Source organism: Cydia pomonella, chromosome 14 (assembly GCF_033807575.1).
Source record: "Cydia pomonella isolate Wapato2018A chromosome 14, ilCydPomo1, whole genome shotgun sequence".
NCBI lineage: Eukaryota > Metazoa > Arthropoda > Insecta > Lepidoptera > Tortricidae > Cydia > Cydia pomonella.
The window spans coordinates 19,726,349-19,750,787 of record NC_084716.1 but is presented as its reverse complement, the minus strand read 5'-3'; the positions used below and the strand labels follow the sequence as shown (position 1 = coordinate 19,750,787).

The 24,439-nt window shown below is 39.7% G+C and overlaps 1 protein-coding gene across 1 annotated transcript; it reads right to left on the bottom strand.

The window, feature by feature from the left end:
* Nucleotides 1–481: 481 nt before the first annotated feature.
* Nucleotides 482–23,778, bottom strand: LOC133525143 (protein piccolo). The gene is made up of 6 exons (XM_061861402.1): nucleotides 23,620–23,778; nucleotides 16,034–16,137; nucleotides 15,043–15,246; nucleotides 14,605–14,690; nucleotides 12,217–14,210; nucleotides 482–11,350 (listed from the first exon to the last, which is right to left on the bottom strand). Exons 1-6 carry the CDS (start codon nucleotides 23,744–23,746, stop codon nucleotides 9,468–9,470), a joined length of 4,398 nt encoding a protein of 1,465 aa, XP_061717386.1. The 5' UTR covers nucleotides 23,747–23,778; the 3' UTR covers nucleotides 482–9,467.
* Between the last annotated feature and the right edge of the window lie 661 nt (nucleotides 23,779–24,439).

Genomic DNA, 24,439 nt, shown 5'->3' with positions numbered 1-24,439 from the left:
ACAGATTTATTCCTGAGACATGGGAGTTTTAAATGTATTTAAGTATTTATATTTTATATATATCGTTGTCAAGTACCCACTACTCAAGTCTTCTTAAGTTTACCATTCGACTTAGTCAATTTGTGTAAGAATGTCCCTATAATATTTATTTATATTCATTATATATTATTATTTGTACGAGTATGTCTTTCCCATCACGGAACAATGGTGTTCTGGATCTTTGGGGGGCATGCGTTGTAGAGGCCCTTTTGCCACTTCAATGAAATGTAAGGGGTACACCATGTCATGGGACGCACGCAGAGGCAGCACCCTCCAGGGTGTAAGGACTATTGAGAGTTGATGGAATCTAAAATGAACTAGGTTATTGGGTGAAAGCGATGGACTTATTCATGTTAATGGGATAAAAAACCGGATTAATTTTTATTTATAATACTGAATCAGGCCCCCGGCTTTAACTGCGTCAGGTAAAAATAAAACAAAGTTGTATTGAAGTCTTCATTTTATTGTGAAGGTTCTCGCCTAGTATAATGTATACAGTACGACATAAGCTTACATTGTATTACTGTATTTCTCGTTACATTAGTGTTATGATAAACCTCACTCACTGTTCTGCTCGCAGTTTTATAAGAGCTCCTGCTATCTGTTAGAGAAAGTAAACCCTAGCCAATCTTTCTTGAACGACCAGTATTAACCATTAAACTTTCATGTGTATATCTTAAATCATGGTTTCAAACTTCGTTAGTATCGAATAGAGCACATTAAATGATAAAAGAAAATGTGTTTAGGATCCTGGTTTAATGCAGAAGACAAGTTAAATTGGCAAAAAACCAAGGTCGTTAAAAATGCACCTTTTAGATGTCGTGTCAAAAACAAAAGCTGTCACTCGGACGCCACGTGACCGAAGTGTCAAAACTGAAATTGAACTTTATGCATAGGTCGAAATTGATCTGTGACGGATTAATCCGTCTTCGGCGTTAGACCTTGTGACGGATTAATCCATCTTCTGCGTTGGATCTACGGTGCGGATATATCCTTCATTGGCGTCAAAAAGACGTCAAACGTGCTTCATGTTTCCCAATAAAGGGACAATAACTGTAGAGATCCGGATCGAAGGACCACTTTAAACCGACATTGGAACCCACAATTTATGACACATGGAAAGTTAAATCAACGTCTGGTATTTCTCAAAAAGAGCGGTTTATTTCTCGGAATAGTCTTCGTCTTATGAACGACTGCAAGCGAAACCGTGAATACTACGGGTTTTAGTGTTTATACTTTACTTGCCTCATAGGAGCGAACATTATGTTGTAGTAAAAATTCGACTCGACTAATTCTGATTGTTCAGGTTTGGCCACGATTATCTAAGTAATGTTCATCTAGTTATTATTTAGGATCGCGCGTTCCAGGGTTAGCCAACGGACTAACTTACTTTTGAGTTATTTCGACTCAGAATCGCGAGGATTATTGATTAAAACAAAGCGTCCCCAGTTTTTCATACAAATTTTGGGTGTCAGTTATGTCACGGTCCATACAATATGTATGTACAAATGCGTCAAAAACTACACTTTTTTCCTTCTTAAGATAGTCCTCTGCGATTCTGAGTAGAAATAACCAAAAAGTTAATAGTTTTTCGAAAAAAGGTATACTTTTAAGTGAATAGGTATTTACATCTACCTTCTCACAAAATAATTTATGCCATTATTCTGCTAAGTGAGACAGATAAATAACATATACCTTTCTTTGTTCTTCTCAGCAGAAGCTACGAAAATGTAGAGGCCCTATAGTTTTTAGCCGTTTAGTTAGAGGGTCGATAACGATCATGTAATACCACTGGAGTTACAGATGTCCATCGGATACGGTGATCGCTTAGTATCATCGATGTGGTACAAAAAAATATTTTCGAAAATCGTGTCCAAACCACAATTTAGTGATATGAAGGAAACACTATCATGATCCATACGTTTCGGGTGCAAAGAACCAAAGAACAACACAAACATCAAAGTTATTCTATGCGAAACTCTTATCTAAACATGCGTTGTTTATGGTAGGTATTCATTATTTTTACCATAGAGAAATAATAATAAAAAAATATATTCGTATAACAAGTACGTGTCAAGTAGCGGTACTGATAATTCCGCTAGTCGACGCTAGATGTCGACTACGAAAATAATAAGCGTTTTGGTAAGAAACTGATGTATCGAGTGAGCACTCTATGCTTACCTATTCCTCTATGGTTTTACTCAATTGCTAATAAAAAAGAGCAATAAAAACCTACGGAATATCATGCGGTCGTAAATTAATATCACACAGTCCCGTGAAGAACCAATGTCACAATTTCACAATTTATTTTCTTAGTAAATGTGACAGAATCGTGAAAATATTACAAATCTTGCTTTGAGTAAAGTAAGGACACATGGCACGAAAAATTCCGTACATTTTCCCGTCATTTGCGTAATTTTATCGCTGTCCCGCCCATGACACAAGCGCAATGCCACTGTGCGAGCGGAACAGCAATAAAATGATACGCATCCGATAGAGATATTAGTAAGCGTATCCCATAGCCGTAAGTGTAAGGCCTGAGTGGACGCTCAAGTTGGGCGTGCAGCGTGCATGTTAAACGAAGGCAAACGTATAGGAGCGGTCTAAGTGCACGCTGTTCAAATCACTTGTGAGCCCGATGCCACGCTGCACGGCCCGCCAAACGCTCCGCTTCGAGCGTCCACTCAGGCCTTACACTAGAGCTTATGAACAGCTCAGCAGTTTTTGCGGTTAAATTGTGAAACTGTAAACAAACGCGATCCTGTGTCCCTTCTATTAATTTATATATCACAGTTAAAGCCAACATTAACTCTTTCAGTAATACAAAATGGATAAATATGTACAAGAACTGGTTTTTAAAAAGCCGAAATGTAGATACTTTATTATTTGGATATTTTTAAGAAAAGGAATCTTAACACGTAAGATGTTAACGTGATACTTGGTCAGATTCTACGATCGATCGATTGTGTTATGTCACCGGCTGAATTAAGTCCCTTTTCTCAAAAAAAGAAATTTTTACACAGTTTTAGGTATGACGGGGTTCACAATTAAGGTCACGATGGATAATTTGGTATAAAATTGTGGGTCATACACAGATATACTTAATTTTTCTAAGGGGGCTATTGTAAAGAGAAAGATGTCAGTTTACGCCGTAAGACTTTATGGTATTTGGAACTTGAGGCAAATACTGTAGATTAATCTGCTTGGAATTATTCACTGTTATTTACGTTTAAATTAATTTTAACGGGTAAAGGTACCTCGAACGCGAATAAATTCATCAATTTAAGTTAAGGATAATTCACGCTAGAACGTCCCGGGTCCAGGCCGAGGCGCCCGACACTTTGTTCACCCTTGTTTTCTATAGAAAAGATCACGTGATCACCGAGGCTTTCGAGGCATAGAAAACGTCACAGAATAAATAATAACACTACCGTACAGGTGTCTTAACACTTCCTACAAAACCGAAGTTTGACAGCAGTTCAGGGAAGAATCATGCTATCCCATTCTAATGTACGGCATTATCCCTTTCGGCTATTTAGGGTTGTCAAAATTAAAGTCATTATCTTATCTGTGGTTGTGCACACAAAGGGATGTCAAGTGCCAACCCTAATAATTGCTCGTAGCAACGCTGGGCTGAATGGAGCCGAGATTGCCCGAACAGTGTCAACCACTGACGAAGTGCCGCACGCCTTGGACTCGGGACAGTTCGTAGTTCTAGCGTGAGTCATTCTTAATCTACTTAATTTTAGTCGAAATATCGCTCATAATATTTGCAACTTGGGGCCGATAACCACGATGACAATGGTTGATAGAAAATGCCAATTTATACTTAACACATTCAGTGCCAGGGCGTGCTACGCGCTACGAGCGTAGCCGATAACATGGGAAAATGCGTATGTAGCGAAAAGCGACTACGGACTGAGCGCCCGTCTGGCGGGTTGCTGGCAGTGAATTCGTTGAATAATGTATGGAAATCGTCACTTGACTTTTCGTAGCATCTGTCATCTCGATACATTATCTTTCGTTTGGCGTTTGTCGATGTGCCTATAATTTGTCATCTTGGTTAGGTTAAGCAAAAAGCAGCAGCAAGTAGCCGTGCGAGTTGATCCCTAGCTCGCAGTGTATGTCCGTTGCTCCGGTCGATGATCCTCGAAACGGATCAAAATATGTCGATCAATAATTCGAGTCTCGGAATCTCTGTAATTTTTTTTTGTTATTGTTCCTGTCGAGTTTTGGTTTAAGTAACACTCGTTTTTATGGGTATGCAATACAATAGGTATCGTTTATTGCATATGTACTGCAATAAAAGAAACAATACATATTACAATATTCATAATAGAGGTAATACAATCATCGGTCTTATCGCCGATAAATTACGTTATTAAAATTACTTGCTTGTTTTTTTTTTCATAATTAATTATGTAGGTATCTGAGTATGACCCAATACGTCTACTTCCGTGTAACACCCGTAATAAAACCAATTTAATATATTAAAATTAAATTACGCTTTCAAATACAAATTACAAAAATAGGAAAATTATAGAGTTCTCTATACCAAAGCATTGATATGATTTAAAAACTTCACAACTTCCAAATAAAATAAATTTACCGCCGACAAGGCTTCAAATTCAAAAGTAAATTTATTTACTTACAGTAAGATAATTTTGTCAAGTAGTAATTGATTATCCGATATGAAATGTTTTATTTAGAGAATACTGTGAAGTAATAATGAAATTGACAAATACAATTAAGTGCCTGCGTATGATCTAGTATTGGTCCTTCGATCCAGATAATATTTACAATTTAATATGGTAGAGATTATTGAAAACGCGACATACTTTAAAGGGTGGAAAATTTCAATAGGAATCTGAAGAGCTGTTACTTGAGATTCTGCGGATTGGCAAACTCCAGCAAACCCACTCGACAAGTAGATGTATCTACGAATATGCAAGAGAGTTGTAATAATAAAAATAATAATCGTCGTCAGTCGTTTCAGCGAGCAGTCTGATAGTGAAGAGTCTCGAGTCTCGACCAACATCGTGAGAGACTCTCGCTAGGTAGTTGGATCAAAGGTCAGATGCAGAAGGCGGTGGTCTTGGACACGGCGCGTATAGTACGTCGGTTCCGATCTGTGGGCCTGACCACCGGCAGCTTGGGCCCTGCCCCGCTGCTTGAAGCACCCTAGGTTAGGTTTTTTCAATATGTTTATATGTGTTTTGTATTGTCTTTTATGTTTTACTTTTATATTCATGTTGTAAAAAACCTTGTCATCTATGAAGAAAGAGATAATAAAAACATAGCTTACGATGATTTTGCCAATATCAAAAATGCTTGCAGAGTTTGACGTTGTTCGGTAGTTTACAAATAGCTACGATGGAGTGCCGGGTGTTCACTAAAGAGTTACACGCGTTTCAAGCGTAATTAATTCTTCATTAGGTGCACACTTCCACGTTAGTTCACTTTATAATCATATCGAGACGACTGCCCCATTTTTAAGTTCAACAGGAAATTAAGTTATATTTTATTAATGACCTATACTCTGTATCTTTAGGTATTTAAATAAAAGTAAACAAACAATTTGTAAATTTTCAGATAGGTATAAAATTTATTGGTTAACCAACCAAATACAAAACCGCCTGGATCTGTGACTGAACGACCTGACTTTTACCTATATTATTTGATCATGTAATGTTTTCATCTACCCTCAACTGGCTTAAGGAGCCATTTGAGGGTAGATTTTGTTTACTTTTATTTAACTACCTAAAGATACAGAGTATAGCTTCATTTAAGACTTCTGTAGATATGGGAATTCGAATGGCGTAATCTGAATTACAAAGCGTCGAGAAATAGGGGAAACATCTCCTTCACAACATAACTACACGGAGCCCCGCTTTGCGGCGGTCCTATTTCTGGGCAGGGCGGTTGAAGTTACCTGACAAACCTAACCTGCCGAACTACCTACTAACCATTCTGAGACGAAGACTTTGCAAGGTAGTCGTTTTTTTACCATGTTATTTTGAAATATAGGCTTTCTGCAATTGTGGTCATTTTGCGATCCGATCATGCAGAACCGGTCATTTTGAGATCCAGTCGACCCAAAAAACACATTTCCAAAGTAATCCCTTTTTTACCGACCCCTTAACCTTTCCACTCTTTTCGATATTTTTTAATAATTTATTAGACTTCTTAATCGTTTTTGTCAAGATCGTTTTAGCGATGGAACTGACTTACAATAAAGACTTATACATATATTAAATTAACCTTAACCAACGGTTGTGCATGTTATATATTATATTACCTATTCGCTACGTTTCAGTAGTGACTACTTGCATACAATCCTAGTGACGAAGTATGAGAACTACTCACGCCAAATTCATGTTTTTCTAAAAACATTTTGAGATTCATTAATTTAGAAAAACATGAAAAAAGCATGACTAATCTAATATTAAATTTTAATCTCACTGATTTTTTTGATAATTATTTTCTAATAGCCTTTATATACTTATAGCGATTATTTACATTGATACCAAATACTTGCCTTCAGTATATAACGCGACCAATGTTGCCATCTTCTTGCCTGTGGTGTTGCCATTTATAATAATGACGATGAATGCTATTTATATTTGAATGCGGCATTTAAATTTTACACACTAATTAAAATTATTCATTATCAAGTAATAAGTATGTCATAAAAAATTAACATTAAAATTCGTTATTCACTTATTCAATAGAATTTTTGTGAAAAAAATTCGTATTTAAGTTGACTGATAGCAAAGAGAATTTGAAAGAGAGGTGGATTGTCAAAGAAAGCTTTGTAGCCACAGTAAATTTACTGCCATCTTTTGACACATGATTCAAACGTTTATATTGATTGATATTTAACAAATTTAACACATATCAGTGAAAGAATAAGGATCAAAGTCAAAAGTTTTAATCATGTGTCGAAAGATGGCAGTAAATTTACTGTGGCTACAAAGTTATCTTCGACAATCCATCTCTATTTCAAATTCTCGTTGCTGATAGCAAATTATTATAGTTTCTATTAGAAACAGCTACGACAAAATTTGACTAAACCTAGTCTAAATGTTTAGGACTATAACGAAGCTGTCATACCACGGACTTGTGCCAATCCGCCGTAGTGTGAAAAATTAAATTATTTGCTATTCATCCCGTTTCTACAAACTGACATTGAATTGAAGAACGGAAAAAGAATCTTTAGATAATAATTCTGCCTCGAATAATCCACGAAATCCAGCAGCTGTTAGAATTGTTACATCTATTCTATAAAAAGATCAAGGTTTGCAAACATCTTTCATTTTATGGCCAATGATATTATGATTTATAACTCATACATAAGGAGCACAAAAAATACTTCCATACTTATTTATTTCTATTCCTACGAAGAAATCTGTTATTAATTTTCATTAATTCTGTTTTTGATAAATTTTCGCATTCCTTTCATCTTTGTCACACTCGTTGTTTAAACATGAGCTCATCTCTTTTTCTTTCGGTGAGCGAGAGCTCTTTGCCTTGCTCAGATGCGACTTAAAGGCAACTTGTACGCTTTGTCTGAAGGTAAGTGCTTCAACTTTGGAATGCTTATAATCTATCTTGATTTATAATAAACCATTGTGTATGGCTGTAGCTTTTTACCACTCTGTCAGTTCAAAATCTGGGTAGAGCCAGCTTGGTCCTCTACCTCTAGCTTCGATATAAACATCTACTACGTAATACCATAGCATTATAAATTATTGATATACTCAGTTCATCTTTCTCAAAGTTCTCTATTCCAACTTCAATAAAATATTTTCTATTACGGTGACCGCTATAGTTATTGGCCACTTCATAGAAATTGGCCACTCTTAACATACTTCTACTGCCTTATTTCTTTCTGATTTGTTAAGAGAAAAGAGAATTTGAAATAGAGGTGGATTGACAAAGTTAACGTTGTAGTCACAGTAAATTTACTGCCATCTTTCGACACATGACTAAAACTCTTAAAACGTCATGTTGTTTTGATTTGACTGGTGTGTGTTAAATTTGTTAAATATCCGAAAGTGGCGCCATCTACTAGAACATAGGCCAAAGGTATGGCAACATCGCTCGAAAAGATGCCGCCTAACCTTTGGTCTATGCTCGAGGAGATTTAAAAACATATCAGTGAAAGAATAAGGAGCAAAGTCAAATGGCGTTCTAAAAATTTTAAACATGTGTCGAAAGATGGCAGTAAGTTTACTTTGACAATCCACCTCTATTTCAAATTCTCTTTGGTTAAGTGTGGCCAATTACTATGGTAGGGCCAATAACAGCAGTCACCCTATGCTATAATCAGTATGTAGAAATGGGCATGAAGTGCAGACAAACTGTAAATTTAATTAAAGGCCAGTACAGTCGAAGTTCAAGATATGTATATTTTTTCACCTCATTTCATTTCAGTAAGGTGAAAAAATTACCCCAAACTGTACACTGAGTATGACGCGTGTATTTGTACTCTCGTCGATATTAAATTAGGCAAGGGTTCACTACGATGACTAACTCTATAACCTCACTAAATGGTCCGTATTTAGTATAAGAATTATATATAGATCGGCAATACGGGACGAGTGACCCGTACGGTCAACCCTACCCACTACGAGAGGCCAGCTCAGTTTTATAACAAATAAATCGAAGTATTCACATGACTAAAGCTAGGAGGTTTGTGACGTCGTCCTGAACTACGATGATGGCTGCTTCTCGTTGCTATTAATCTTATTGTCGTAATAATAATGACTAGAAACTGTTACTATTTCGATAAACTCGCACGACGCCACAAACCCGAGGACTCGGTTATAGTATATAAGCTTTCGTAGCTTATATTATTGAGCCACTGAAGTATATAATATATTATATTTATTTTCACTATTTAAAGCTCTTAGATTTCATTTTATGCGAGTTATGAGCTCGCGCAGAATACTAAATAGGAAATAAAAAAATCCAATCGTTCCTCAGAATATAGACCCTATTTTCAAAGTCTGATAAAAACTAGGATTATTTTTTATTTCCCTTAACGCCCTCCGTTAATAGTGCTCTTAGACGGGCGTACCGGACAGCGATCTTGCTCCGGTCGGCTTATATATTTTTCATTTACTCATAGCTGCGTCCTTAACGGACGTACGGTAAACCACCTTCCACTCGATCGAACAGGCGGACCGGACCATGGTCGCGGTCCGGTACGCTCGTCTGTTAAAACACGACGTAGCCCGGGCGAGTAGACACAGTATAAGTAACAACTAGTAAACCGGTATAGAGCGACTAAGAATAAGTATATTAAAAACAAAAGCTTCGCTTTTGGCAATCGGTTTAACACCCGGGTCAGTTTTTAACACTCACTTGAGTTCGTTAAGGTCACTTGTATAGTGTTAGTCACTATTAAAGGTACTCTTGGGAAATTAAATAGTCCACACTTGAACTTTTTCCGCGATCACACACCAGCTGGCTTGGTCGTAGAAAGAGGAGACGACGTGGAGACTCTCGACGTACTGCTCGATCAGTTGGTCTAGCTCGCCTCTTTTAAAAACGTGATAATATCTGTGGTAGGTTACTGCCCCGCCTTCTGAGGGTAAGCTATCTGAACCGTCACTTAGGGATGGTAGAAGTGGAGCGTGAGGTATGGCTCTGGCTGATGTCACAGCCGGGGCTGTATCTTCTGAAGACGACCGCGTTTCCAACAGCTTTCTATCCTTAGAGCACTCGCTGCATGAAGGTAAAGAAGCTAAACTCGCGCAGCCGAGCGAAGCGGTGCTTCCAGTTTTATCTCGTCGACTCCAATCGCTTCCTGCATACGTGTCGCTGGACTCAATTGAAAATCCAGACTTTAGCGGCGCTGTGCTGGCACTTGATCGCGATGTGATTGACTCTGGACTTATCTCCATCTTGTCAATATCGCTCGAGTCAGTCGATTGTCCGACTTTGAGTGACGACCTTTTGTCAGTACTGGTACATAGTGAGTCTACACTTATTTCTGACTCTAGCGAGTACCCAGTTTCGAGCGACTGGCTGGTATCATAAGCTCCAGAATCGATTGTGATTTCAGGGTTACCGTTGCTCGAGCAAATCGCGCTATCATCGTCTGGGTTTTTAGTGTCCATATCAGGTAATTTGTCTTCTGTAGATTTAGTTACGTTATATTGGATGTTGGCACAGTTATTGAGATAAATGTCCTCATCACTGGTTACTTTCATGCTCTTTTTAAGTTCCCTATATTTGTTTATAATAGGATCGACGTCTTTCGACCTCTTTTTGCTTTTCAACTTAGTTCCACATTTCGGGAAGAGTTTATTTATATCCGTCTCTTGAGAGTCGTTTAAGGATGCTATGAATTTTTGCCGCTCTTGAATTTCGGCGCTTAGCTTATTCAAACCATGCATGTCAGTTCCTATTTTACTAATGTACGGATCGTCTAGGTGTTGTAAGCTATCAGAAAGCTCATCAAGAATCTTTTGTGTATTTCTGTCTTCCTCTTCCCGTTTAAGTCTAAGGGAAATACTTTTCTCGCTACTACTACTACTCGGCAAGTCGAAGTCTTCCTCGTTAATCCGCTTGGAGTATTGGTCTATTTCCTGAAGCAACTTCTCGCTAAGTTTCTCAGCAAATTCTGTTAAATGATGACCGCGCTCGTGCTGATCAGCTATCCATTCTTCTTCTTTACCTAGCATGTCTGATTTGCATGTAATAAGAGGTTCATTCTGTATCCTATTGAAACTCTCAGATTTGGAGATAGATTTCTCGGAGTCGGTGCTTGACATTGAAACTGAATCATATGGTATTCTAGTTGGGCTTCTGTGACTCTTGCTGAGATTTTCGTCTAGAGAGCGTCCTTCGGGTCTGTTGGGGGATAATCGGTTTAGACTCCACGTGGAGTTGCTGGTGCTGCCGAGTTTTGGAGAGCGCTCTTTTGACCTCCGGCCTGGTGAGAGTCGCTCCAGGCTTGAAGAGCTTCCACCACTTGAGCTGGTATGTGACCGGGACTTGTCGTCTAAAATCCTCAAATCACCTGGAGAGAGTTTATTAAGACTCCAGTTGCTACTACTGCTACTACTTGAAGCTCCTTGGACGATGGCCATCGCTTCAGTGCTTTCAAGTTTTTCTAAATGCTTTCGCTTCGATCTTGGGCTGGACTTTATTACAGTTTCACAGGTTTCGTCTAAAGTAGCAGCGACTTCAGCCACCGCTTCTAATAGGTTTTGTGGCGACGGAGATACCGAAGGAGATTTCTCAGGCTTGTCGTCTTCTTTCTCATTAGTAGGCTCCACTATTGATGGGTTGGGAAGGTCTGCAACAAAGAGGGATAAGTTTGACAGCGAAAACTTGCCGATAAATAAACATGTGACGCAAATAGTGAATGTTTGTCTAATATATTGGTAAATGAGAATCAAAATTTACTCCTGAGAACGATTCGTCTGTTTGTTATAATATCAAAGTTAACCAATCGCCAAAAGATAAAGATAGCCCTTAATAAGATAATGGAGGGGGGACAAAATCGAACCCGAGGTCGCGGCAAACCTGGACGGCGTTGGCGAGATGACCTTGACGCCTTCGACAGGAACTGGTGGGAGACAGTTCAAGACCGGGATACGTGGAAAGGGAGGAGGGAGGCCTAGGCTCATATAAATAAATTAATAATAATAAGATAAGGGGAATATATTTCCCACCATCATTTCGACTATGAAAAAAAATTGGTATAAATTGGCCTCATTTGGACACCTGTCTATTGTATTGAAGCATAAATAATGACTGTGATATATATATATATGTATAAATATTAAAGAGCTCTTGTCTCAATGACGACATTTTTTTACAAGCTTTTTAACTTTCATTTTATTGTATGTGCAGCTAGCTGCAGAAAAAAGTGACCCCACTGCATAGATGTTTGTATGCAAACGTTCTAACCGATGTCTGTGTTCGGGTCAAATCTTGCAAGCTAAATTGCTCACTTCCCATTATTTGATTTATGGGCGCAGGTGGTGAATATAGGAACCCTATGAAAAAAGAACGCAACCTAATAGTCTTTGGGTATGTTAGAATTTATCTCGATGAGTTTCTTTCAACATACAACTAATAATACTGCCTGTTGAAATAAAATTGGGTAAAGGCTTGTATCAAAAAAGAAATGTTTGCCAAAAAACTTTTTAATCTTACCTTTTTCTATGGCAGTCTTTCGTAATTCTTCCGGGACGACACTTATAACGCTGTCGACAGAGTCGGGTGACGAAACGCCACTTGAGTCACTGTCTACATCATCGGTGGCCGGGTTGAATAATTCCAGCGACATTAGCTTTGGGTGACTTTTGGCTATTGCCTCCGCTTTCCTGTTACATCGCACTATCGGGAACGGTGGCCTCCTACTGACATTAGATGCAGGAATTCCTTTGTTTAGCATCTCTTTAATTTGCCTTATTCTCTCTTTTCTCTTACGATCTGCCGCCCTTGAATCTAAATTGTCATTAGTGGGAGATTTCCGAGGCTCTTTAGGTTTAAATTGTGGGATTTCGGGCAATTCTGCAACCGTCTGTAATGTTATTTTCGGATAAGGTTTTACATCTTGAAGAACACGTGGTTTTATTTGATTACTTTCCGCTGTTAGTTTGTGAATCTCTTCAATGTCTCTACTGATTTCAGCTAATAGTTCTTTAGTCACATCAGAAGGCGTCGTTTCCTCCTCCTCTTTTATAGGCGGTATTGGGTCTATTTCTTCGTATATTTCTATTGGAGGGGGTATTTTATTGATAATTGGTTGTGGTTCTGGTATTGCTACTATAGGCTTTGTATTGGCAAGTTTTTCGTCTGACTCCGATTTCGGTGGTGAATTAGGCTGGCTTTTTGACTGTGGTTTTAGAGGAGCGGTGCACACTGCACTAGAAGTGGTATAATTTTTAAGACTATATTGGGCAACTAGTATTTTATTGACAGGCGCTTGGACAGCACTGGGGGAGGCCGGTGGTCGTATTAAGGGGAAAGCTTGTTTTATTCGCGGAGACGGTAGGCCTGGTGAACTTTTCATTCTAGGTGAGGTCGGTACTGAGGACACCTTTAACCTGGGTGAGGTCGGTCCGGGTGAGAGTGGCGTGGGCGATAAGGGATCACCCGAACCGTCCGCTTTGGGCACATATATTACTGACGCAAAACTGTCCTCCGAATCGACACTAGTGTCACTCTGTAAACTGCTATCCTTCGAAGAATCCGAGCCATCTTCCTTCGAATGCCGCCTTTCCGGGTAATTTCTCTCGCTTCCGTAGACCTCTCGCTCAGTAGTATTGTCGTTTGGCGTAGGAACTTCGGGCACCGGTCCATGATTCTTCCAACCCTGCAGCATTCGCACGAACACGGTCACTTTATCTATATTCGTTGTGGACGTTTTGAATTTACTAGTGAGGCCGTTTTTCAGGGACTGGAACTTTTTTGCCGTGTTCGCCGACGTAGAAAATATGGAGTCACGGATCGAGTCGAGCGCCCCCGGGCGACGGTACAGATACTCCTCGTTGAGCGACGCCTGCTTCTGAATATTCCTCCTCAGATGCTCCTTCTCGCGTAACCTCTCCACGGACATCAGCTCCTCGTTGAGCGAGGTCTGCTTAAAAACTCCAGGCTTCCTGGACGATAATCTATGCGGGTGGATTTTAAAATTAGGCATCTCCTCCACTAGACTCTTCATGTCCGTAGGCTTGTCCAGATCCTCGTCCGCGTCGTCCTCATTGATAGATTTCTTCTGTTTCACCAGCCGAGGTTTCTTCCTCGGCTCCACCTCGGGCGGGGGAGGCTCCTCGGGCGGGGGCTCCCCCTCGACGCCGAGGCTCGGCAGGCTGGAGCGGGAGCGGACCAGCGCGCGCCGCTCCACGTCGGCGATGTCGGTGAGGCTGCGCGACTTGGCGGCGTCGGGGGGCTGGGCCCGGAGGCGCGGCGGCGGCGCCTCGTCGAGGCGGCGCAGCTCGATGGGCAGGTCGGCGGCGGGCGGCTCGGCGCGCGGCCCGGCGCGCGGCGCGCGGGCGGCGGGCGGGCGCCACGACGGCAGGAAGGAGCGGCGCCCCGCCAGCCGCTGCAGCGCGCGCCGCACGAACGAGTAGCACGTCTCGTTCGGCGACGACAGCGACGACGAGCCCGGCGACCCCGAGCGGCTCTTCCACGGCTCGGCGTTGCTGGAAACACAAACTCGACGTAAGAACGGCTTCGTTATATGTGCATACACTATACAGGCGCAGACACCGCATTATGAAATGTTTACAAAGAGCACCTGGTCTCCACAAGGGGGTGCAATTTTACTTGTAAAATGCTACCATTCGACCGGCACGACTGAGTTGTATTGTACACCATTTTATACCATAACAGATCAGGTACACCCTTATATGTAGTTGAAATGGTCTGTGCTTACAATATATGTGTAAGTACTGCGAAAATTGGATAGAGAGTAAACATTCGAACTCTTATGGATCGTTTATACCATTTTACTTTGTCACCATTTTTAAACGCATCCAGACGTCACCATATTTGGAACTACCTTGTATTCTATTAGTAAAAATCTGAGATATTTACTGGTCGTGGTCAACGGAGAGGAATCTTCGAGGAGCCGGTGTGGGCGGACATAGCGTGGCGGGCCGATGCCAAGGGATTAGCACATCCTGGAAATAACATTAATATTAACCGTCAAAAAACTTAAATGAAAAAATGTAGACTGTCAATACCTTTGAGAAATAGTGATGAAATGAAAAGAGAGTAAAAATAGACGGATTTCGCAGCATTGACCTTACATATTAAGGTAATTACGTTTTACATTAGCACGTATCGTTATCGTTACAATGAAATGGTCAAATCATGTTGAAATCCAGACGTTATGCTTCTGAGAAACTTACCGTTCGTGTCTATAATATGTTATATAGTAAAGTAAACATTTCATAATCCAGACATTTATATGGAATAGAGATAAAGTGTTTAAAAGGGGAGTGCTCTTTAGGTCTAATGATATTAAAGTACCTGGGAATGAAAGTTTCGACCCTCATGCTCCATAGCCCATACAGTCAGCAGTAGCCTCCCGCCGATTCTCGTCACCCTGGCCAGTTCCCGTAACGCCATGGCTCGCCGTTCAACGGTGGCAAAGTGGTGCACCACCGCGATGGACAGCACAGCGTCGAAGGACTCATCTCGAAAGGGGAGGCAGAGGTTGTCGCATACCACCACCTGGAATTATCACCAGTTTAACCCCAGAGTGACAGATATACAGAAGGTTTCTTGAAGAGAATTGTGGCCTCATTACAAGCCGATTTCGCATGCACTCCCGAATCGGGTTTGAGCCATTCACCTCAAAGTGTGTGCGCGTCCATTGTAAACACAAGGAACCGGTAGGTTATGAACTCACAGTATCGTGTTATCGATTCTTTTTTTCCTATCTTCAGGTTTTTAAAGGGTCGGCAACACGCATGGGACACCGCTGGAGTTGCAGGCGTCCATAGGCTGCGGTGACTGCTTACCACCAGGCGGGCCGTATGCTTGCTTGCCACCATCGTGGTATAAATGCCAGACAATCGGCACTCCGGCATCGCTTCATGGTAGGTATTCCACAAATACGCACGAAGCGTTTTGCTTCAACATTTCTTATGCGAACTGCCAAGGAGTGGAATGCCCTGCCCGAGTCTGTGTTTCCGCATGAGTACAATCTGGGTCTCTTCAAGGCTAGGGTAAATAGGTATCTCATAGGTAAGCGTGCTCCACCGTAGACCGCATCATCACTTACCATCAGGTGAGATCGTGGTCAAACGCCTGCCTATCGTTATAAAAAAAAAGAAAAAAAAAAACGAATTTAATATTGAATCTTCTTTAGGTTATTTATGGAACAAGAGTCGGTTTTCCCTAATAGTTTCCTCCCGCAAACGTTTCGGTTGTGGAAGTCAGAGTGAAGTGCCGAGATTTTCTTTAGGAATCGACAGATTAAGCGCTTTATTACGAGTAATTGTATAAGTGTCCATACCTCATTGTCATGGTGTCGGGCGTGCGCGGCGAGCCGGTTGCAGCGGTCCCCGCCCACCGCGTACACGGACGGATTCACGCTCAGGTACTTCCCGTTGCCGCAACCTGGAAATAATATGAACGTATATAAATAATAGTACATTACGATACAAGTGCGAAAACTAGGAAATTCCAAACGAGTGGCGATAAATTAAAACGCGACCGAAGGGAGTGTTTTCAATCGACCCGAGTTGCGAATAACCTATTCGCACATGTATCGTACAACGTTTTACAGTACATATGGCCCTTTAAATGTTCGACACAGTAACGTAATATGCTAATTTTCGCACTAGTGCGTTAAAGTAGCACCATATGTACTGTAAATAATATAATCGCATGACAAGTAGACATTAGACATACAGGCTGGCCCAAAAATATGTTTATTAATTTAGTCTTTCACTAAAAAAAATTGATAATACATTTGTCTTTGATTTGGTAAAATTGATATTTTTAAATCAGCAATATAAAATATTGGCCGACAAAAACACGGGATGTGTTAGTTATTAATGTTATTATGTTTTGCCTGTAAAAAAAATTTACTCATTTTTATGTAAAATGTATATAATTAAAAATAATGAGAGTGATCAAAATAAGTTTTCACACAATTATAAGCAAATTTTGAAAACAAACATAGTTATAAATTAAGTAGGTGAAGAGTTATAATATGATTCTCTTTTTGCAATTTTTAAATTTTCCCTTCCTTTAGTGAAGAAACATTACACTCCTTATTAACTGATATACTGCAAAAAATATATTACTGATTTTCTATTACCGTTTAACGAGCATAGTTGAATAAGTATTAAGTGAACTTAAAATTACCTATCTAGTTGTATAATACATGGCGTCTTGAAAGAAATGTCTCCAGGTAAATAGTAATGTATAATGTTTATCATTATTTATAAATGCCACAAATATATTTAAAACCATAAAATTAGAACAAATTTTATATAAGTACAAACATTTTTTTTTTTGCATTTTGTCAGTTATCAATGTTACCATGTTTTGGAAGTATACCGTCGATATGTATTAAATTTTGTAACATTTTTATAAAGAGGCCATATATATCTACTCTCATCAGAAATCCTGTCCAGGCACACACAGGGAACAGAAAAATATATTTCTATCCTCAGATGTTTACCAGGTCAGTTACGTGATAACATTTGAACGGAGTGGGAGTAAATATCTCCTGGGGATTACAATGTTGTCTTGCGAACTAATTATGGAATAAACCCTGGTAAATAAAGCTTGAACCCTCAGTTCACTCCTACACATCACCTACACGAGAATTTGCCGACCGAGCAAAGTGAGGTGGTATAATCAATCAGGGGCGCAGTGTTCATGAATGGAAGTTCCATGGTTGTTAGTGTTAGTAGTGTCCGACCGAAACTAGATTTAATGCCGAAACCGAAAGTTTCCTTCTGTTGAAACCGTATCTTGTTTGGTTATTTCTTATGTAGATACTTAACAGTTTGACTTAGTTCATCGATAGCAGCAATTTTGGAAAATTATTTTAGTTATTTTTTTGGCTATTAACACTAAAATATATCTAACATTATTTCAAATAACATGCGTAACATGTAATTAAAGGTACAATTTACATAGTTGTTGATAAAGAAAATTAATTACCTACCAAATAACTCAAAAGATGGCACTTTGTTCCCAACGCGTATTTCCTAAAACGCGGTGTTAAAAATTTTTTTATATCAAAATCACATCAAGCAGTGAGTGTTTTATGTATTTACTAGTTGTGATAATAGTAGTAAATAATCGGACAGACAGACGGACATGACGAATCTATAAGGGTTCCGTTTTTTGCCATTTGGCTACGGAACCCTAAAAATTGGTGGTATTATACTGTGTGGTGTTATTTTTGGATCCTGATGTACACTTTCCTTCGGCCGAAATATGATTTTTATACTAAAACCTACCGAAACCGAAACATAGGCCAGAGTAATACCAAAAACACAGTTTCGGCGCGGCCGAAAGGTTCGGCAGTTTCCAGGCCAAGAAATAGAATCTTCGGCCGAAACATATTTTTTATGCCAAAATCTAGACGACATCTTTAGAAATCGTCAATCAATTTTCATTGTAAAGGTTTTTTTTTTATTAGTCTGTTTGAGTGCCCCATTGCCTGCAAAGGCCTCAAAGGACTCCCGATTTGTTCAGGAAGCTGTCCAGGTCATCCCGCCATCTCCGTTTGGGCCTGCCCCGTCCTCGGCCCTCTACCGGCATCCCCTTAGTGGCTATGCTAGCCCACCTCTCCGGATGCATGCGGTAGACGTGACTGGCCCAGTCCCATTTTAGTTTAGCAGTTTTCTCGCCTACGTTAGCAATGCGCAGCGTGGTGTTTCTTATGCGATCAGTTAGTTAAACACCTAGAATGCTGCGCTCCATAGCGTGTTCTTCTGAATCCCTGTGAGTGACCAAGTTTGGGCCTCGTAAAAGTTATTGAAACAAAATTCTACTGATATTCATCATCATCATCATTATTGGCCACAGCATCTTGACAGATGATTGTTGCAGCGACAGGTTATTAAGAAGAAGAAGAGGTTCGTGCGCCGTCGGAGATCGGAGGTGCGGCACATCTTTTCCTGTGACTGTAAAGCCCAATCGCAGCACGGCACTTTCTGCCACAGAGATCGCAGGTGAAGCGCGAATCTGTTGATGGTTCCTGTGCAGTCCGAAGTCTTGTCTGCTTTAAATCATCGAGCCAGACTTCATCATGCTTCGCTATGCCGTCATGTAGAAGGTTACGCCATTTCCCTCTTTTAAGGGCTTCCGTTTCCCAGGTGTTCGAGTCGATGCCGAAGGACAACATGTCCCGCTTGCAGGAATCCTTAAAGCGAAGCATTGGGCGTCCGACTGGTTTTTTGGCGTATGCAATTTCACTCAACATCAATGCCCGGGGAAGTCTATCTGGGTCCATACGTAGAACATGGCCTAGCCACCGCAACCTTCGCTGTTTTAGAATGGCAGTGATGTTGCAACAGTCGACAAGGTCGAGAATCCTTCCGTTTGTCATACGATCCTTCCAAGTGACTCCGAGAATCGTACGTAGGCAGCGCATGTGGAAGGCATTTAAGCGACGCTCTTGTTTGGAGTAGGTTGTCCACGTTTCAGATGCGTACAGGAGGATGCTTAGGACGCATGTTTTGTAAACAAGAATCTTGGTAGAGAGTTTCAGCTTGATACTGATATTAGGCACCTATCAAAACAGAAGTAGGCAGTGCCTACATTTGATATGTAATATTGCTAATAGAATGTAAATATTAAATGACTACACATTATTCTGATTGTTTTTGTAATATTCGCTGTTGTGTAGGTGTCGCGAAGGAAAATTTGAAAAGGTCAAAATATCATGCGATATGCTTTTCATAATATTATGAAGACCTTAAGATTCGTTTACGTCTGAGATTGTTTTAGAAGCGTGTGGGAAGTTCAAGATTATCTCCTAACATTTTATTAGATATGCATAATATAATATAATACAATTTCGCCTTCTCTTATTAGTTATGTTATTTTATAATTCATTCTTCATTTTTAAATTTCATTTGTTATTTGTTGTGTATATTATTGACTGTGTCTGCAATAAACGCTTACATTAGGTACATTATATTACATTTATCGATTTATGGAATATACTGTCAGAAAAAACAAAAGGTACTTCAAAAGCAGCGTAAACACCCTTTTGCTTCCTAAAATTAAAGGCATAATTAGCTTCATGCATGATTTGTTTTTTTTTTTAAATGGCAATCGAGTATATTTCCCATGAGGTTCAAACGTTCCTAATAAACCAGTACCCCTAGTGTAAATATTTTCGACAGCGAAACGTGACGTACGCGTTTGCGTTAAGTGTCATTTTGTATGAGATTTTTGACTTTCCAAAACGTCCCGCTTGGCGCGCTGTTCAAAAACCCATACAAAATGAGACTTAACGCAAACGCGTACGTTACGTTTCGCTATCGACTCAATTTACACTAGGGGTACTGATTTGCAATTTAAGTAAATGTGGCGCACGCGCATCGCCAGTCAAAACGCTTCGTACAACAAGCGATCGTGATGTGACATTATCTCACTCAGGCCCAGATCGGAAACCGGTATTTTTTGTATGTGAACGAAAACGGTATTTTTTCGTTCTTTGTTAACAGCCCATCAACGTGCTCACTAGCGCCACTGCTAAATAATTGTGATTATTCAAATTTAACGATAGATATTTAAAAAAGGGGGCCACTACGTACTTTATTTTGTATTTAAGTACCTTTTGAATGCATTTTAATAGTTTTTACGTTGCTGGATTCGTCAATCTAGGCGTCCAAAGTTAAAACGGCGGTTTTTGTTTTGAGTGCATAGATCTTCGAATCCAGCAACATAAAAACTAATTTGATGTATTCAAAAGGTACTTAAATACAAAATGCAGTACGTAGCGGCCCCCTATTTTAATTATCTATCGTACGCGTAAAGGTCGCGAGATTCACGCTCCGCTCCTATGGTTTGTTGTCAAAACAACAACTCATGGAGCAAAATACTGGTTCTCTGTGCCGGTTCTTACGTAGTATAATAGATCAATGATTTTCTGCTACTATTTAGAGTTCCTGATACGAATTCTCTTGGTAAGAAATAATTTACGAGAATTGTATTCCTTTATAAATAACAAAAACACTACTTTCAGTCTTATTATAGGCTCAACTGTAACAAATTTAGCCGAAGATTTCCAGATAAGAAAGGGCATTGCCCTACGCCTTGACCAAAACAATATCACAATAATCGGGTGCCACTATAAGAACAAGCGGCAGCGGAAGCGGGCCGTTTCAAAATCTACTTATCTTATACCTTTAAACGAGCAATTCTTGTATATATATATATAAATATATATATTTCTGTGATCTCGGAAAAGGCTCTAACGATTTCGCTGAAATTTGGTATATGGGGGTTTTTGGGGGTATACAATCTATCTAGATTAGTCTTATGTTTGGGAAAACGCGTGTTTTCGAGTTTTCATGCGTTTTCCTTTCGACGCAGAATATGGTCGCTAATTTCGTGTTGCCGGCCACTGTCCGTCTGGTCCAGCGGGTTAAGACGCGGACTGCTAAACGAGTGTTACGGGTTCGAATCTCGCCCGGTGACTAACTTTTGTTTTTTTTTTTATATGTTCAAGTTTATATATAATTTTTTAATTTTTATTGTTTTAGACAAGTTTAATTTAGTAAAAAGATATAGTTAAGATTATCACCTATAGACCACCATATTACAATAAATAGTTATAACCGAGCAAAGCTCGGTCGCCCAGGTACTGAATGTTTTAAAGCAGAATAATTTTAAGCTCCTTTGCTGTAAGACGCAATATAAGTATTAGGGTTGCCACTTGCCATACATAACTGTCACCGTATTGAACGATCGACTCCCGTATTTGTACTTTGTACCTGTTCCGTTGTTGTCCTAGAATACCTATGTTTACCTATGACAATAGGACAGCAAAACTATTTATGTATTTACCGGAACGCCTTTACTATCCGATTGTCCCGTATCAGTTCCGAATAATTATGGCTACCCTAAATATAAGTAATAGTGTTTAATACAGAACAGACAATCTAGAATGACGAGAAGTCTAGAATGACGCTTACGCTTAAAGATAACTGAAGCGTGCAAAAGGGGAGCCATCACATGTTTGATGAGTAAGAAAGAGGCAAAGAAATTAAAAAACTTGACCACTTTTGAGATTATAGCAGGGGGAAGAAACTAGAGCGGGCTCGGCATTGCTCCGAGAAATTATTAGGGTTGGTACAACTTGACGTCCCTTTGCGTGCACAACCACAGATAAGATAATTACATGAATTATGACAACCTTAAATAGCCAAAAGGGATAGTTCCATATATTAGAAAGGGACAACATTATTCGGCCCTGAATCGCTGTCAAACTTCGGCTTTGTAGGAAGTTTCCTTTCTGTACGGTAGTACTATTATTTATTCTGTGCTTATAGTGGTCGCTAGTGGCCGTGTTAATGTAACAAAACGTAAGGTTAGTGGACTCGAAATAACTACACGAAAACTATACGAAAAGCTGTATTCAGGAGATACAGTGGGTGATTAATTGATTATATCATAAAATATACAGTTACAAAAACTACTAATTTATGCAATCCCATATTATTTCCGGAGTCAATACTTCCAATGACACTTGACAACATCTCGATTTTGATAAATGACAGACAATCTTGCACGCTGTAGATTTATACCGGTGAATATGTTAGGGTGCGGCCACACATATCGGGATTCGGCGAATATTCGTGATGGCGTCTCTCGCTACAAAAGGAAAATGAAAGACACCATTACACAGTACGCGTGCTTGTCAATTGCAGTAAATAACAATTTTTACTCCTACTTCGTTGCCATGGTTAAGCCAAAGTATTTTAAAATAACTGCCCTAAGAAACTTACACACATTGATGCTCATTGCGTGTACACTGTATATGTTACTGACATGTCGTACGCACATAGACACTGATAGGATATCCACACTATGACGTTTCCCCCTGTGATATCTACTTGTATTTGTTATTTTTTCTTAGAAGCAGGGTAATTAAGTACTGTAAATGTTACGCCCACGGATAAAAAAGCTTGTTGGGATCAAAGGTCGAGCGTGGGAGTATTTGAGTAGAATTTACTTAATAATTAAGTATTTGTGAAACGGAATAGGTTATACTTGCTGGTTATATGTATCTTTCGTGATATCGAGGAGATATAGAAGAGTTTTATAGTTAAATGTATCTACAACTTAACTGGGATTGGTATAAAACGAGGGAACAATAAATTAAAATAAGTACTTTCATTTGAATGGTCTTTATCGGATTTCTATACGAGTTGCAAGCACCCACATATAGCTCGTCCTTAGATCAAAGGCGCCTTTAAATAAAATGCATATACTCGAGTGGGTGCCGCCATAACCGGGTGGCCTACAGGTTATAGTGTTAGCCGCGTAAGCTGAACACGCTGGATCGTATCCGGCCTAGGTCACATTTTTGTCAGCATATGACATCTGTTTTCAATTCTATAGCTGACTTTACTACTAGGCTTTATTGCAGTCGCAGTCGAGACTGCGGGACCAAGGGTTTTGGAGACCAAATAATTCGTGAGGGAGTTTGGTCGGCGCCTGAGGGACAGGGTTTGCGAATCGGTCCGAATCGTACCTGGTCCAACAGATCTTATTGGTCATGCAGCGCAGTAGGGCTGCCAGTGTGATGAACACATTAACACGGTGCGTGTTAGTTATTTTATTTAACTAAAATTAGTTATTTAAAATTATCAGGCCTGCGTTGCGGATGTCTTACATATATACTGAGATATTTTTAAGGTCTAGTTTTGCTCATTTAATAAATTCAATATATACTCTGGCACAGCCACTTTGTAAGTAGAAAAAGGCGACAAATAAAAAGATATATAGGCGCGAAGGGTCGATCTCCCAATTTGAATTTCACGCCTTTTTCTACTGACAAGTTGGGTGTGTTTGAGTATATTTGTAAAGTATAGTTAATAGTTTGAGTGAAATACTGACCGACGTCACACACAAGGCTGCCAGGGTCCAGGTCTTCGAGGAATGCCTGCACGCGGGGCGCGGGCGCGCGAGCATCGTCGCCGTCCTCGCCCGCCTGCTCGTACACCTGCAATTTACGCAAAGCCATAGAAAAAAAAACCCTGAGATAAACCCATACTGAGATAAGGCATAAGTCACTATAGTCAATCAACAATCAGTCGTTTTGTATTTTTTATATAGAATTGTTAGGACTTCAAGGAGGCAATGAGGCTTGAATTGTGTATTTTTTACCCGACTGCCAAAGCGAGGAGGGTAATGTTTTTCGAGTGTATATATGTATGTATGTCTGATTCTTTGTGGCCTCCTGTCGCCTAAACGGCTTGATGGATTTTGATATATGAGGTATCGTTAGATTTGTCTTGATCACGGAAGTGTCATAGGATGTTTTTTGGGGGTAACTAAAAAGTTATAAATAAAATAAAAAAATATTATTAAAAAAAAACCCGACTGCACACTAAAAAAGAGGAAAACAAGCCCCACAAGAATATTGTTGTTGATGGTAAGTATCGCAGGCGGGGACCAACAACCAAAATGATTATAAGTAACACTCTGTTTAAATCTTGAGCGTTAAAAGGTTAACGTCACAAACATCGCATTATTGGTACATGAAATTCAAATATATAAACTACTTAACAATGAACGTTCTAAGCAGTTATGTTCAGATTCAAATAGCGTGTTTTTAAAAAGAGGGGGAGGAGGACAGGTACTTGCAAATTTACGAGCTTTTAATAAATAAGTTTTAAATGTCAGGTGACATCGAGTGAGCTGACATCTCTAAAAT

What these genes read in the sequence shown, in the direction of transcription:
- LOC133525143 (XM_061861402.1), bottom strand. Translation starts at nt 23,746, where the DNA reads ATGGCTTTGCGTAAATTGCAGGTGTACGAGCAGGCGGGCGAGGACGGC. An exon ending in CCCGACACCATGACAATGAG is followed by an intron (nt 15,247 to 16,033) that starts GTATGGACACTT and finishes TGATAATTCCAG; the next exon opens with GTGGTGGTATGCGACAACCT. An exon ending in AAAGACTGCCATAGAAAAAG is followed by an intron (nt 11,351 to 12,216) that starts GTAAGATTAAAA and finishes TCTTTGTTGCAG; the next exon opens with ACCTTCCCAACCCATCAATA.